The following is a 14807-nucleotide window of genomic DNA, read 5'->3' on the forward strand; positions in this document are numbered from 1 at the left end:
GTCACATTTTGAGTGCATTCTAACCTGAGGGGCTCATTTTCTGGCACTATATCTGACAGTGTTTCTCTGCTATTCATAAGGTTTTCAGTGACTAAAGATTTGGAAGTAGTTTGTCACTCTTTCTTCCTAGTCTGTCTTTGTCTGGAAGCTCATCTGAAACCTCTCCGCCATTGGTGACCCTGCTGGTATTTAAAATACTGTTGGCATAGCTTTCAGAATCACAGCCACTCACAAGCCACCACAGTACGACAAACTGACAGACATATGGTGGCTGTTTGGTTTTAAGGGGAAACTGTCACTTAAAATTATAGAAATAACAATAAGCTAATTAAACTTAAAAGGTAACCAAAGAAATATTGGGAAAAGGACAAGGGAATAGTTTAATGAAGTTACTTTTCTTTATACTAGGAAGATAGTGCTTAAAGTAAGTAAATGCAGATAGTGTAGTGCAAACATCCTGTTTCTGGTTATGAAATTTACCTTGAGAATTAAAAATGGAAATGTCAAGAGAGGCTATTTTGGATGACTACAACTGGAGTGAAGATTGAGGGAAGAGTGCATATTAAATGTTACTCTTCTGTTCTGCTTGAATTATTTCTATACTTTTATAACATAAATGTTTATAATATAAAAATTATGATGAAAGGGAACATACAAATCATACTTTTAGATATATTAGAAAGGAATATTACAACACATTGTGAAAATGAATTGTTTATGTTGGGTTTTTTTCTTAATGTTTCTTTATAGGATGAAATCATGCGACAGACTTTGTCTTATCAGATCTACTTCTTTTGGGGACTGTTGCCCTTTTGTGTGCTGTGTACATTCTCTGCCAACAAATGTACTGTTAAGCATGAAGTAGCAGACTGTAGTCATCTGAAACTAAATCAAGTACCAGATGACCTCCCCACAAACATAACAGTGTTGAACCTTACCCATAATCAATTCAGAAGACTACCACCTGCCAATTTTACAAGATATAGTCAACTTACTATCTTGGATGGAGGATTTAACACCATCTCAAAACTGGAGCCAGAACTGTGTCAAAACCTCCCTTTGTTGAAAGTGTTGAACCTCCAACACAATGAGTTATCTCAGCTTTCTGACAAAACCTTTATCTTCTGCAGGAGTTTGACTGAACTTCATTTAATGTCCAACTCAATCCAGAAGATTCAAAATAATGCCTTTAAAAATCTAAAGGTAAGGTGAAAATGTTTATCTCAATATATTGTTGTTGTTGTTAAGTGTCATAGTGTCAATTCTGACTCATAACAATCTTATATAGGGTTCTCAAGGAGCAGCTGGTGGGTTTGAACTGCCATTCTTGCAGTTAGTAGTCCAGTGCTTATCCTACAGCACCACACCAGGACTCCATATTTCAAAGTATAAAATGAAAACTAAATGTTATCAGATAATAAGTTTGTAAGTCACTTATTTATCCTTAGACTTAAAACCTATACATGAAAATAATGAACTCTAATTCTCCCTAGCAGAGAAAGTAATCTAATACTAAGTAGTTTCCAAGTCATTTATCTGTCCGTAGCCTTGATACCTAAATATCAAAGTGAAGTATAAGAAATCTAATCTTATTATAAATATACAAACACAGACACATGTTGCTATTATGATAAAAAATGTATTTTCAAAGCAAAAATATAGACTAAAATGGTTTTAACTATAATTTAAATGGAATCCACTCCTCTAGCTTCCTGCCATCAGAAATAAAACTGAGACACGAGAGATGAAAGTTATTATTGATAAACAATAAAAGTATTCCAAAAATCCTGATAGTTTCTGAAAACTGACTTCACATAAAGTTACCAAAATGACACAATGATAAAGTTAATTATTCAACTTAAAGTCATTTTCGCTAGGTTTAAAAAACCCTTGGCACAGTAGATAAAGCACTTAGCTGCTAACAGAAGGCCTCCTCAGCAGTCTGTTGCAATAAAGATTCACAGCCTTGGAAGAACTATGAAGCAGTTCTATTTGTCCTAAAAGGTCATGGCAGGGGTTCTGATTTTTGTTTGTTTGTTTAATCTTTACAGAAAACCCTGCCACATCTTGTTTCTGCAGTAAAGCTGGTAAATCACTGATCTTTAGGTTGTCAGTCAAGCACTTAAGTACTGCATCACCAGGACCTCTGGTTTAAAAAATCTCTCACATTACTTTTCCAAGGACTAGCATCTGTTTCTTTTCAGCCAGTTCACTTGAATTTTTAAAACAGTGAAAAATACAAGTTAGTATCTTTAAATAGAAGTGTTTTTCTTAAGCCAAAGTCCTTTCAAGTTGTTTCTGTCTTTTCTGCATTGTATGTCCTTGCAAAATATTGTGAATGCCTTATTTAGGATTAAAGTGGTGGTGCTGCTGGTGGGCCGTGGAGTCGGCTCCGACTCATAATGACTCATAAAAACCCATATAGGGTTTCCAAGGCTATATCTTTTCAGCAGCAGAAGGCCTCATCTTTCTCCTGCTGAACAGCTGGTCAGTTTTGAACTGCTGACCTTGAGGTTAGCAGTCTGACTCCTTACCACTATGCTACCAGAGCTCCTTCAGAAATAAAGTGAAAATCTAAAAATGCTTAAAACAATTTATTTAAGAGGTTGCTCATCATTGTTGTTAAATGCCACAAAGTCAGATCTGACTCATAGAGACCCTGCATAGAGTTTCCAAGGAGTTGCTATTGGATTTGAACCATCGATCTTGCAGTTAGCAGTCCAACGCTTATCCTACAGTGCCATACCAGGACTTCACTACTATTTGTAAATTATCTTGTGTGCCTTCTTACATTTTTCTATGGATGTAATGTCTTTGGACATAAAGACTTCAGAATCTTTACTGCCCCTATAAGTGAAATTTAGAAGCTTATCTTTTTTAAAAAAAAATCAATAAGTAAACATCTCTTTTATAGAGATTACATAAGATTTTCCTGTAATAGTCATTAGCATTTGTTTACCTTTTACCTGACTTTGAACTTTGAAGTTGATTCTAAAGTAATGTTTAACAGTACTGTCATCCCATAATATTGACAAAACAAACAAAATTGTAATGTGATCCAAAAATAACAGCTGAAAATCTTTCAAAATATAAAAATTGTTTTAGGAGTATGCAAACAGCACGTTTTCAAGAACATTTTTTTTTTTTTTTGCTCTTGTTATTTTAAATTATTGTTGTAAGGTGACTATATGACCTATAGCTGTTAAGTCATATGGATATTAATTATATCATAGATACATGCTGACTGAGATTATGTGCCTTTACTTCTGAAGTAAGAAACTCAAGCCTTGCCAAGATGGTATTTTTCTTACATCAAAGATTGTTAGTTTTTCTTACTGTGAGTTTTATATGCTATTATGGAGAAGTCATATTTTGCTTTGAGATATTTCTAAGAGATAAAATGAGCATAGTGACTCCACATGATAAGCACTGTACTATGAACCACAAAATTGGAGATTCAAGTCTACCAGCCATTCAAAGGAGAACCATGGGGCTTTCTGCTCCCACAAAGATTTAAAGTCTCAGAAACCCAATGTAGGGTCACTATGAGTTGCAACTGACTCAATGGCACTTCAACAACAACAGCAACATGTATATTTAATGATGTTTTATGGCAAGACTAACTTACATATATATATATTTTTCCCCTCCTCAGAATTTAATCAAATTAGACCTAGCTCATAATGGTTTATCATCTACAAAATTAGGAACTGATCTACAACTGGAAAATCTCCAAGAACTTCTATTGTCAAATAATAAAATCCATGCATTAAGACGTGAAGAACTTCATTTCCTTGGCAATTCTTCTTTAAAAAAATTAGACTTGTCATCGAACCAAATTAAAGAGGTAAGAAGTGAGGTATTATTTTATGCACGTGGGTGTGTTTGTTCTACCTTTAAGTGTAGGGAATCCTTAACTGTGCCGTAAAAATAGAAATATAAAGACTCCAGAGGAAGGACAATGAGTTTGTTGTTGTTGCTATTAGGTGCCTTAGAGTCAGTACAGACTCATAGCAACCCTATGCACAACACAACAAAACACTGCCCGGTCCTGCGGCAATCTCACAATTGTTTGCTAAGCCTTAGTCCATTGCTGCCACCACTGTGCCAATTCATCTCATTGGGGGATCTTCCTCTTTTCCTCAGATCCACTTTATGGAACATGGTATCCTTCTCCAGTGACTGGTCCCTCCTGATAATATGTCTGAAGTATGAGGGACAAAGTTTGGCCATCCTGGCTTCCAAGGAGCACTCTAGCTGTACTTCTTCCAATGCAGATTGGTTTTGTTCTTTTGGCAGTCCATGATACTTTTAATATTTTCCTCCAACACCATAACTTAAATGCATCAATTCAACTGTGGTCTTCCTTATTCACCGTTCAACTTTCACATACATATGAAATTATTGAAAATACCATGGCTTGTCAGGCTCATCTTAATCCTCAAATTTTGCTCTTCTTGTGCAGCAGATTTGCCTAATGCAATATGTTGTTTGATTTCTTGACTGCTGTTTCCATGAATGTTAATGATTAATCCTAGAAAAATGTAGGATTCAATTAAAAGTCTTTGACAATTTCAATCTTTTCTCCATTAATAAGAATGTTGTTTATTGGTCCAGTGGTGAGGATTTTTATTTTCTTTACATTGAAATGTAGCCCATACCAAAGGCTGTGGTCTTTGATCATCAGTAAGTATTTTAAGTCCTCTTAACTTTCAGCAAGCAAGGTTATATCATCTGCATATTGCAGGTTGTTAATGTGTATTCTTCCAATTCTGATGCCATGTTTTTCTTCATATAATCCAGCTTCTTGGATTATTTGCTCAGCATACAGATTGAATAAGTATGGTAAAAGAATACAACCTTGGTATACACCTTTATCAATTTTAAACCATTCAGTGTTTGCACATTCTGTTTGAACAACTGCCTCTTGGTCTATGTACAGGTTTCTCAAGAACACAATTAAGTGTTCCAGAATACTCGTACTTCACAATGTTGTCCATAGCGAATTGAAATAATCCACAAATTGAAAGCCTTTGCACAATAAACACCTTTCTGATAGTCTCTGCTTTCAGACAAGATCCATCTTAGCTCATCCTTACTGCTTGGGGCCAGTGGCACAATCCTTACAGGAAAGAGTACATTGGTAGTGATTAAGAGTTGGAATTCTACTTTCAAACAAAAGTGAATTTAAATGTTCTTTCTATCACATGCCTGTTCTTTGACTTTGGGGAACTTATTAATTGCTCCTAGTTTAAAGTTCCTTACTTGTAAAGGTAACAGTCTCATCAAAGTCACTGAAAGTATTAAAATTGTATGATAGTTAAGATCACAGGTTTTAATGTCATGTTAGTTAAGTCCCTATCCTGGTTTTATCTCTTAATAAACAAAATCAAGTAAATATTTCAAGTCCTCTTTGCTTTATCTCCCCAGTTGTTAAAAGTTTTATAGTAACAGGACTACCACACTAAGATTGTGAGATAAATAATTTAGCACAGTGTCTGACATATAAGCACTACAAAATTTGAACTATCCATATACAATCTGTCCACAACTTATCTGTCAGTTTGTTGTACATTGGTGGTTTGCTTGCTACTTCTATGCTAGAAGCTATGCTATTGGTATTTTAAATAGCAGTAAGGTCACTCATGATGGACAGGCTTCAGTTGGCCTTCCAGATTAAGACAGACTAGGAAGAAGGAGAGGTATGCTACTTCTGAATATTTAACTACTGAAAACCTTTTGAATAGCAGTAGAACTTTGTTAAATCCACTGCCAGAATAAGAAAACATTAAGAAGAGCATCAGAATATCATTAGATGATATTGGAAGGCACTCAGAATATGACTAGGGAAGGAAGAGTTGCCTCCTCATGTGGAGTTGCCTCTTCATGTAGAGTTGACCATGATGACTTGAATGGAGTGAAGCTTTCAGTACCTTTATTTGCTGATGGGGCAAAACTCAAAATGAGAAAAAGAAAAACCAGTCCATTCATAATCAGAACATGGAACGTACGAAGTGTGAATCTAGGAAAACTGGAAGTTGTCCAAAAAGAGATGGAACACATAAATATCAATATCCTAGTCACTAGTAAGCTAATTTTGAATCTGACAATCATATGGTTTACTATTCCATATTCCATTATTATTTGACAAATGGAAGAGGAATATTGTCAAATTCATTATCACAAAGAACTTTTCAAGATTTGCCTTGAACTAGAATGTTGTGAAGGATAATATCTGTAGGCCTACAATAAAGACCAGTTAATACCACCATTATTCAAATTTATGCACCAACTACAAGCACCTTGATGTAAAGAACACAAAAATCCTCACAATTGGATCAGTAAATAACATCATGATAAATGAAGAATAGATTGAAGTTGTCAAAGATTTCATTTTTGTTTGGATCCACAATCAACACTCATGTTAATAGGAGTCAAGAAATCAAACAACTTATTGAATTAGGTAGACCTGCTAGCAAAAGATCTCTTTAAGAACTAGATGGTACCTGGCTACCACCAATCACTGCTCTGAAAGGGGTCACATTAGAAGGTCCCAAATTTGTTGTTGTTAAGTTCCTTTGAGTCAGTTATGACCCCCAGCAACCCTGTATATTGTTTCAGAGGAATGACTGATGAGATTGAACCACTGACCTTGTGGTTCAAATCAACCTTGTGGTCTAGTGCTTATTCTGCTATGCCACACCAGGTCCCAGATAGAGCAGCAAAAATGTTGAACAAAACTCAAAATGATTTTTTAAATAAAAACAAGATTGGGTTTTGCTGGTCAGAAACAGACTGGATGAACCTATGACTATGGCTCTCGACCATCCTTCATATCTGGAGAGGAACTCACCTTCGTGGCCTAATTATCAGCCAAACAGTAGATAGGTATACGAGAGGGGCCAAACAACACTAGTAAGAAATGCTCACCATGGCTTCATGGGGCGGCTCCATGGCAGCACCCTCTCAGCTGCCAGCTCCCTCTGTCCATCAGTCCCTCTGTCCAGAGTCCCAGGGTTTGGGTGCACCCCAGGACAGGAAGTAGTTAGTAGGAGGTTGGGGAAGTCGGGGGTGGCTGGCTACCTGACTGTCCCCTAGGAGTTTACTGCCATGATCCCTTAATAAACAAAATCAAGTACAGGGCTTCGGGCCCAGAAACCCAGATGGGAAGCTAGTGACAGAGGGGAAGCCAGTGTTGGAGGCTGTTTTTTGTTTTCTTTTAATGTTTTATTGTGAATTATGTGATTGTTTACATGGGAGAACATTAGCTTTACATTCATCCTATCATATATCCTTTCATTGCCATGGTTACAATCCCCCAGGGATTGTTTTTGTAAAAATTACAAAGTTTTTTTGGGGAAAAAGGAACAAAACCTATATAAAAATCTCTTCACATATAAAATCCTGAAGGTGCAAGGTAAAACTCAGTGCCAATCATTCAAAATCAAACGGGGAACATTTACATAAGGACAAAGTTGAGAAGGGATGGAAGAGTGGGTGGAATGGAAATAGGATAACTGCTGTTGCATGGAGGGGATTACAATCATTGGGGTGGGGGTGGAGGGTGGGATGAGGAAAGCTGAAGATCAAAGATGTTGCTTTGAAGGTTAAGGTGTGCCTGGCCCAAGCCATGGTGTTTTCAATAGACTCATATGCATGTGAAAGTTGAACAGTGAATAAGGAAGACCTCAGATGAATCAATCTATTTGATCTCTTAGTCTGTGAGAATAACATTGAAAATATCATAAACTGCCAGAAGAACAAATCTGTGTTGGAAAAAGTAGACTCAGAATACTCCTTAGAAGCCAGGTGGCAAGACTTTTCTCACATTTTGGACATGTCTTCAGGAAGGACCAGTCCCTGGAGAAGGACATCATGCTTGATGAAGTGGAGGGTCAGTGAAAAAGAGATGAACTGACAAGGTGGCAGCAGGAATGGGCTCAAACAATTTGTGAAGACATGGTGCAGGACGAGGCAGTGTTTCTGTCCATTGTGGATAGGGTTGCTATGAGACAGAACAGATGTGATGGCATCTAACACCACCAACAACAATCTGTATTTTGTGTTCAGTTTATTCTTTTTCTGGCTATGGTGGTGGTGGTGTGCCTCAGAACTGGTTCCCATGTATGGCGACCTTGTATGAATTTTCTGAGGTTGTAAATCTTTATAGGAGCAGAAAGCCTCCTTTCTCCCAGGGAACAACTGATATATTTTAACTGTTCACCTTGTGGTTAACAGCCCAATTCATAATCCACTACTTTACCAGGTCTCCTCTTAATAGTCTATGTTGCTGTTAAGTGCCATCGAGTCGGTTCAGATTCATAGCAACCTGTATAGCATTTCCAAGGAGCAGCCATTCATAATTAAATCCGATTTTTAAAAGTTGCCTTATTTTTCCATTTGTAAAAATAGACTGTTTACAAAATCATCCTGAGATAATAATTAACAATTTTGTGGTCACCACTCATTTTATTTCTTAAATAGCATTTTCTTTGTAATTAGAATATTTAATTTACTGTAGAAATCTTATACATGAGCATCTGATGAAGACTCAAAGATCAACCAAAAGCCCACAACCCAGAACGACTGCCTTTAGTGTATGCTTCTTTTCACTTTTTATTCAAATAACAATAGGAAAAACAATCATGACAAGAGCTAGCATTCATAGAGAATTTAACTGAGTGTCAAACACTGTGCCGAGTTGTTTTAAATATTTTATTTATCTAATCGCTTTGACCAATTTATACTTTGTGTTATTGTACACAAGAGAACACTGAGATTAAGAAGCAATTGATGGTTATCTATGGTCTCACAGATGGTCAGCTGGTGACAGAGGATGGAATCTGGCAGTGTAAGACCCGAGCCTCTCTGAGGATGATGCTGCATCCTGCTAGTCAAAATTAACATCACATCATGAGCATCTACTTGGTCTTTAAGATGTTTTCAACAACTGAATTTTGTTGTTGTTGTTGTTAATTGCTTTCAAAGTGATTCCAATTCATAGCAGCCTTGGACAGGGTTTCCGAGGAGCAGTTGGTGGGTTTGAACTGCTGATCTGCAGTCCTGTAGTGATCCTACAGCGCCACAACTTAATTTTATGGGCTACAAAGCAGACTACCATGTAGATTGATCATAATTCATTTAATGATTTGATGCTTTACATTTAATTCATTGTCTTTACAATAAAGCACACTTTTGTATATTTCTCTCTCATTCCATGAGCCCTTATATCTGGCAGGTGACACACTAGAATCTGGAGACTATGCTCCACTGGTCAATTTGAACTATGCTCTGCAAGGTCAATTTGAACCACAGGTCATGGATCCAGCTCAACAGCCGCTCCTTGGAAACCCTACATAGGATTGCTATGAGTTGGAACTGACCTGATGGCACTTAACAACAAATGCTCCACTGATGAGTTTTATAACCAGACATTGGCTACTTCCCCTCTTCTCTGAATTCCTTCTCTTGCCTTGTGTTTTCTTGTTCCCGCAAAATGCTTTTGGTAAAAGAGTGGGGACAGTTGTAGAAAGACACTGTAAATACCATAATGAAATCTTTATAGGAGCAGAAAGCGTATAAAGTCAGTAGGAAACCGCATAGAAAAACAAAATGATAGAACCTCAAAGAGGTTATAGAAAGGAAAGTTTGTGGCACTTTCTCATAAAACCCACCCATTCGTTCATTTCATAATGTTCACGTAGAACAATAGTGACCAAGTCAGAAACACTATTGTCCCATTGGTGACTTCGTAAATAGTTGAGTAATTATAAACATACTCAGTGTGATTAAATAAAAAGCACCAGGAGATTTAATTTACACTGGTAAGTCAGGGAAAGTCCCCTGAAGAAGAAGTATCTAAACTTGAGGAAATAAATGCTGGACAGAAGTTAGCCTGAGACTGTGGAAGGTTTGGACTGTGGCTCAGGAGGTGTTATACACACAGTTAGGAAGGCCCTGCACATTAGAGAAGTGACAGGCAATGTGGTCCCTGTAGATAATATGTTAAATAATTTTAAGTTTTTCAAGTACCATACATAGACTTTATGTTTTCGTTATAAACCTCTCTCTTTTTTTCACCTTCAGTTCTCTCCAGGGTGTTTTCATGCAATCGGAAAATTATTTGGCCTCTTTCTGAACAATGCCCAACTGGGCTTCAGTCTTACGGAGAAACTGTGTTTGGAATTATCAAATACAAGCATTCGGAATCTATCTCTCAGCAACAACCAGCTCTACAGAATAAGTAATCTGACCTTTTTGGGACTGAAAGAGACAAATCTCACCATGCTCGATCTTTCCTATAATAATTTAAATATGATCGCTAATAATTCCTTTGCTTGGCTCCCACATTTGAAATATTTCATCCTGGAGAATAATAATATAGAACATTTGTCTTCTCGCTCCTTTTATGGGCTATTCAGTGTGAGATACTTGAGTCTGAAACGATCTTTTACTAAACAAAGTGCTTCCCTTTCTTCTCTACCCAAGATTGATGATTTTTCCTTACAGTGGCTAAAACATTTGGAGTACCTTAACATGGAAGATAATGATTTGCCAGGGATAAACAGCAATATGTTCACAGGATTGACAAATCTGAAATATTTAAGGCTATCCAATTCCTTTAAAAGCTTGCAAACATTAACAAATGAAACATTTGTATCACTTGCTCAGTCTCCTTTACTCTTACTCAACCTAACCAGAAATAAAATCACAAAAATAAAGAGTGGTGCTTTTTTTTGGTTGGGCTACCTAAAGGTACTTGACCTTGGCATTAATAGCATTGAGCAAGAACTCACAGGCCAGGAATGGAGAGGTCTAGGAAATATTATTGAAATCTACCTTTCCTATAACAGATACCTACAACTAACTAGCGATTCCTTTGCCTTGGTTCCAAGCCTCCAGCAACTGATGCTCCGAAGGGTGGCCTGTAAAAATGTGGATATTTCTCCCTCACCTTTCCGCAGTCTTCGTAACTTGACCATTCTGGATCTCAGTAACAACAACATAGCCAACATAAATAGTGAGATGTTAGAGGGACTTGGCAAACTAGAAATTCTGAATTTGCAGCACAACAACTTAGCAAGGCTCTGGAAACATGCAAACCCCGGTGGTCCTGTTTATTTCTTAAAGGGTCTTTCTCACCTCCGCATACTTAACTTAGAGTCTAACGGCTTTGATGAGATTCCAGAGGAGATTTTCAAGGATTTGTCTGAACTAAAGAGCATTGATTTAGGATTGAATAATTTAAACATACTGCCACCATCTGTCTTTGACAATCAAATCTCTTTGAAGTCGCTGAACCTTCAGAAAAATCTTATAACATCAGTTGAAAAAGATGTTTTTGGACCGCCTTTCAAGAACCTGAGTAACTTAGATATGCGTTTTAATCCATTTGATTGTACATGTGAAAGTATCGCCTGGTTTGTTAATTGGATTAATGGAACTCATACCAATATCACCGGGTTACCAGAGTCTTATCTGTGCAACACTCCACCTCAATATCATGGCTTCCCAGTGACACTTTTTGATGTATCAGCCTGCAAAGACAGTGCCCCTTTTGAACTGTTGTTCATAATAAACACGAGTATCCTATTGATTTTTATCTTCAGTGTATTACTCATCCATTTTGAGGGTTGGAGAATATCTTTCTATTGGAATGTTTCAGTACATCGGATTCTTGGTTTCAAGGAGATAGACAGACAGCCAGAGCAGTTTGACTATGCCGCATATGTCATTCATGCCTATAAAGATAGAGATTGGGTCTGGCAACACTTCTCCCCAATGGAAGAAAAAGATGAATCTCTCAGATTTTGTCTGGAAGAAAGGGATTTTGAGGCAGGTGTCCTTGAACTTGAAGCAATTGTCAAGAGCATCCAAAGAAGCAGAAAAGTTATTTTTGTTATAACACAGCATCTATTAAAAGATCCCTTATGTAAAAGGTAAGTGAACATTGTGAATTTTTAAATGCGTGTTTGTTTTTCAATTCAACTTTCAAATATGCATTATATTAAAATCTACATAATATTGGGTTGTTATTACTGAAAATTAAAGGATTTTAAAATGGAAAACTAAGAGAAGGAATTTAAATGGAAAAATTAAGTAAATTCCAAAAAGAATTTTAGATTTTAGAGTTTGGGTTATTAAAATTTTAAAAAGTTAGTTCAGTATTTTTTTCTTTTCTTTTTCTTTTGGCTTAGATTCAAAGTGCACCATGCAGTTCAGCAAGCTATTGAACAAAATCTGGATTCCATTATATTGATCTTTCTTGAAGAGATTCCAGATTATAAACTGAATCATGCACTTTGTTTACGAAGAGGAATGTTTAAATCTCGCTGCATCTTGAACTGGCCAGTTCAGAAGGAACGGATAAGTGCATTTCATCATAAATTGCAAGTAGCACTTGGATCCAGAAATTCAGTACATTAAGTTTTATGTAGAGATTAAAGTACAAAGGTGTAACTTTTTTTTTTTTAAGTTCCATGGCAATTAGAGTTTTACTTTAAAATAATGTAACTCTACTTTCTCATACTTACCATAACACAATTGCATCTCTTCTCTTGAAATACACTTCCGTATTCAGACCCCCTGTTGTTAGTCGACTTGATTATCTAAAGTAAAGATGTAATCATATAAGAACATTTTTACTACTAAATATACCTATGACAATTTAAGAGTATAAAATTACTTTTCATTTAAAAAAAGTCATAAAGTCATATGAGGATTTATGCAATGGTCTCTACTTTGGGGGGAATGTATTTGCAATAAAATGGAAAATGGTGGTGGTGGCATTGTGCCATGGAGTGGGTTCCAACTTGTAGTGACCCTGCGTAGGGTTTCCAAGGCTGTAAATCTTTACGGGAGCAGAAAGCCTCTCTCTCTTTCTCTCTCTCTCTCTCCCTCTCTCTCTCGTGAAATGGCTGGTAATATCCAACTGCTGACCTTGAGGTTAGCATCCTGACTTGTAACCATTATGCTACCAAGATAGTGGGTTTAAAAGGTATTGTGTTATTTCAACTAGAAAATAATAAAATATAAGCCCATACTTAAATTTTTTAATTGCAGTATTTTTTTTTTCTATTGAAAAGTGTTTATTGTGGTGCCTTGCCCAATGTGGATTTTGTTAAATGCTAAATACCTTTGTAATATATACATACAGAAAACATTTGTAATTGATTTTGATTAGTTAATTAAATGAATATTTTAATAACTAATTATATTTCATGATATTTGGGTTTCTGCTACAGGAATTGTTAGAAGAAACAATTTCCTTCTTAAAAGCATTGCAGAAAAACCTGTTTCCCAAAGGTTAATCAGCAGATCAACTTTGTAGTAACAAAGAATTTTTCTCCTCTGGTCACAGACTCAGGTGATGGCCTTGCCCAAAATACCTGGTCCCACTGAGATTCTTTTACTCCTGACTTTTAATGCTACGATGGTAGATAATCTCTTACTATTCTGGTAGCATAGTGGTTACGAATCGGGCTGCGAACCTTAAGGTCAGCGGTTCGAAACTACCAGCCACTCCGCAGGAGAAAGATGAGGCTTTCTACTCCCGTAAGGATTTACACCCTCGGAAACCCTGTACAGGGTCGCTATGGGTCGGAACCGACTCGACGGCACTTAACAACAACAACAACATTCCTCAATAATTAGTGATGATGATCATGACATAATAAATCCATATAGCATTTGTTAACTGTACCACACATAAGCTAGTCCTTCTCTAGAAAGACTATTATTTTAAGTGTTACTTACTTATTGGTTTATAATAAAAATAATGTGAATGCTCTTCAGTTTCACATTATACAACCCACTGACACTAGAGACTCTTTTTTACAGCATTTCTGCTAATGTGTATTCTAAGTATGAAAAAATCCTGCTTTATGTTGGTATCATAAAATAAGAATCACAAGAATATCTTTGATTAATGTACTTTGCATGCTATCTATCAATAACCTTCTCATAAAAATATTTCTAAATAAATTATTAGAATGAATTCATCAACATATCATCAGTTTTTGAAAAGCACGTTAGAAAATAATTGTACTTTTATTCTCTATTTGCATATGAGATCATGGAACAAATGTCCACAATTTGAATTGAATTAAAATAAAATAATAAATCAATAATAATAATAAAAAACATTTTAAAAAAATTTAAGTTGTATAATTTTTAAGAGATTAGTATTGACAAGGAATGTCTCATTGAGCCAAGTATGAATAAAACTCATAAAAGGCATAAGATTGACTTGTGTGTGACCCAAACAGGAAGTAACATCCTGAACTCCTGTAGGCTGTTCTTTATAATTGTCCTCAGGAGACATCCTTCTCTCTAGAGTTCAAAACAACAAGAGTTCAGAAAAGGATGTTTGTCTGACCTTCCGTTTAATTTCCACAAGTGAATTGACTTGCTTGAATACTCCCAGGTACCATCATGTAATCAGTTCACACCAACTTCTTCCTGTTTTTCAATTGGCAAAACAGAACTGAGCTGAATCAAAAACATTAAATTTACAATAAATCTAAATAACTTAGATTCCATCTCAATGATCCTTTTGTTTTTATTTTATATTGTGAATTGGGGGAAGATTCACAGAGCAGATCATTTTCAGCCAATTCATACACATTTTGTTTCAACGCATTGATGTAAGTAACATCACTTATCCCACTTCCTCCTTCTATTTGCTGTTTTCTTTCTTAACTCTTCTTAAGGTAAATACTGCCCTTTTAATCTCAAGCTGTTGATTATTCTAAGGTGTATACCTTACTAGTGTTATTATTCCCCTTATAAACCTGTCTATTATTTGG

General features: G+C 36.1%; 1 protein-coding gene across 1 annotated transcript; it reads left to right on the top strand.

Annotated features, from left to right (window-relative positions):
- The first annotated feature begins 755 nt into the window (after positions 1-755).
- Positions 756-12442, top strand: TLR3 (toll-like receptor 3). Its single transcript, XM_006834452.1, has 4 exons — positions 756-1203; positions 3656-3847; positions 10087-11939; positions 12198-12442. The coding sequence occupies exons 1-4, from the start codon at positions 760-762 to the stop codon at positions 12424-12426; spliced, it is 2718 nt and encodes a 905-aa protein (XP_006834515.1). The 5' UTR covers positions 756-759; the 3' UTR covers positions 12427-12442.
- The last annotated feature ends 2365 nt before the right edge of the window (positions 12443-14807 follow it).

The sequence above is a fragment of the Chrysochloris asiatica genome, unplaced genomic scaffold (assembly GCF_000296735.1).
Source record: "Chrysochloris asiatica unplaced genomic scaffold, ChrAsi1.0 scaffold00011, whole genome shotgun sequence".
NCBI classification, from domain to species: Eukaryota; Metazoa; Chordata; class Mammalia; order Afrosoricida; family Chrysochloridae; genus Chrysochloris; species Chrysochloris asiatica.

What these genes read in the sequence shown, in the direction of transcription:
- TLR3 (XM_006834452.1), top strand. Translation starts at nt 760, where the DNA reads ATGCGACAGACTTTGTCTTATCAGATCTACTTCTTTTGGGGACTGTTG. An exon ending in CATCGAACCAAATTAAAGAG is followed by an intron (nt 3,848 to 10,086) that starts GTAAGAAGTGAG and finishes TTTCACCTTCAG; the next exon opens with TTCTCTCCAGGGTGTTTTCA. An exon ending in AAAGATCCCTTATGTAAAAG is followed by an intron (nt 11,940 to 12,197) that starts GTAAGTGAACAT and finishes CTTTTGGCTTAG; the next exon opens with ATTCAAAGTGCACCATGCAG.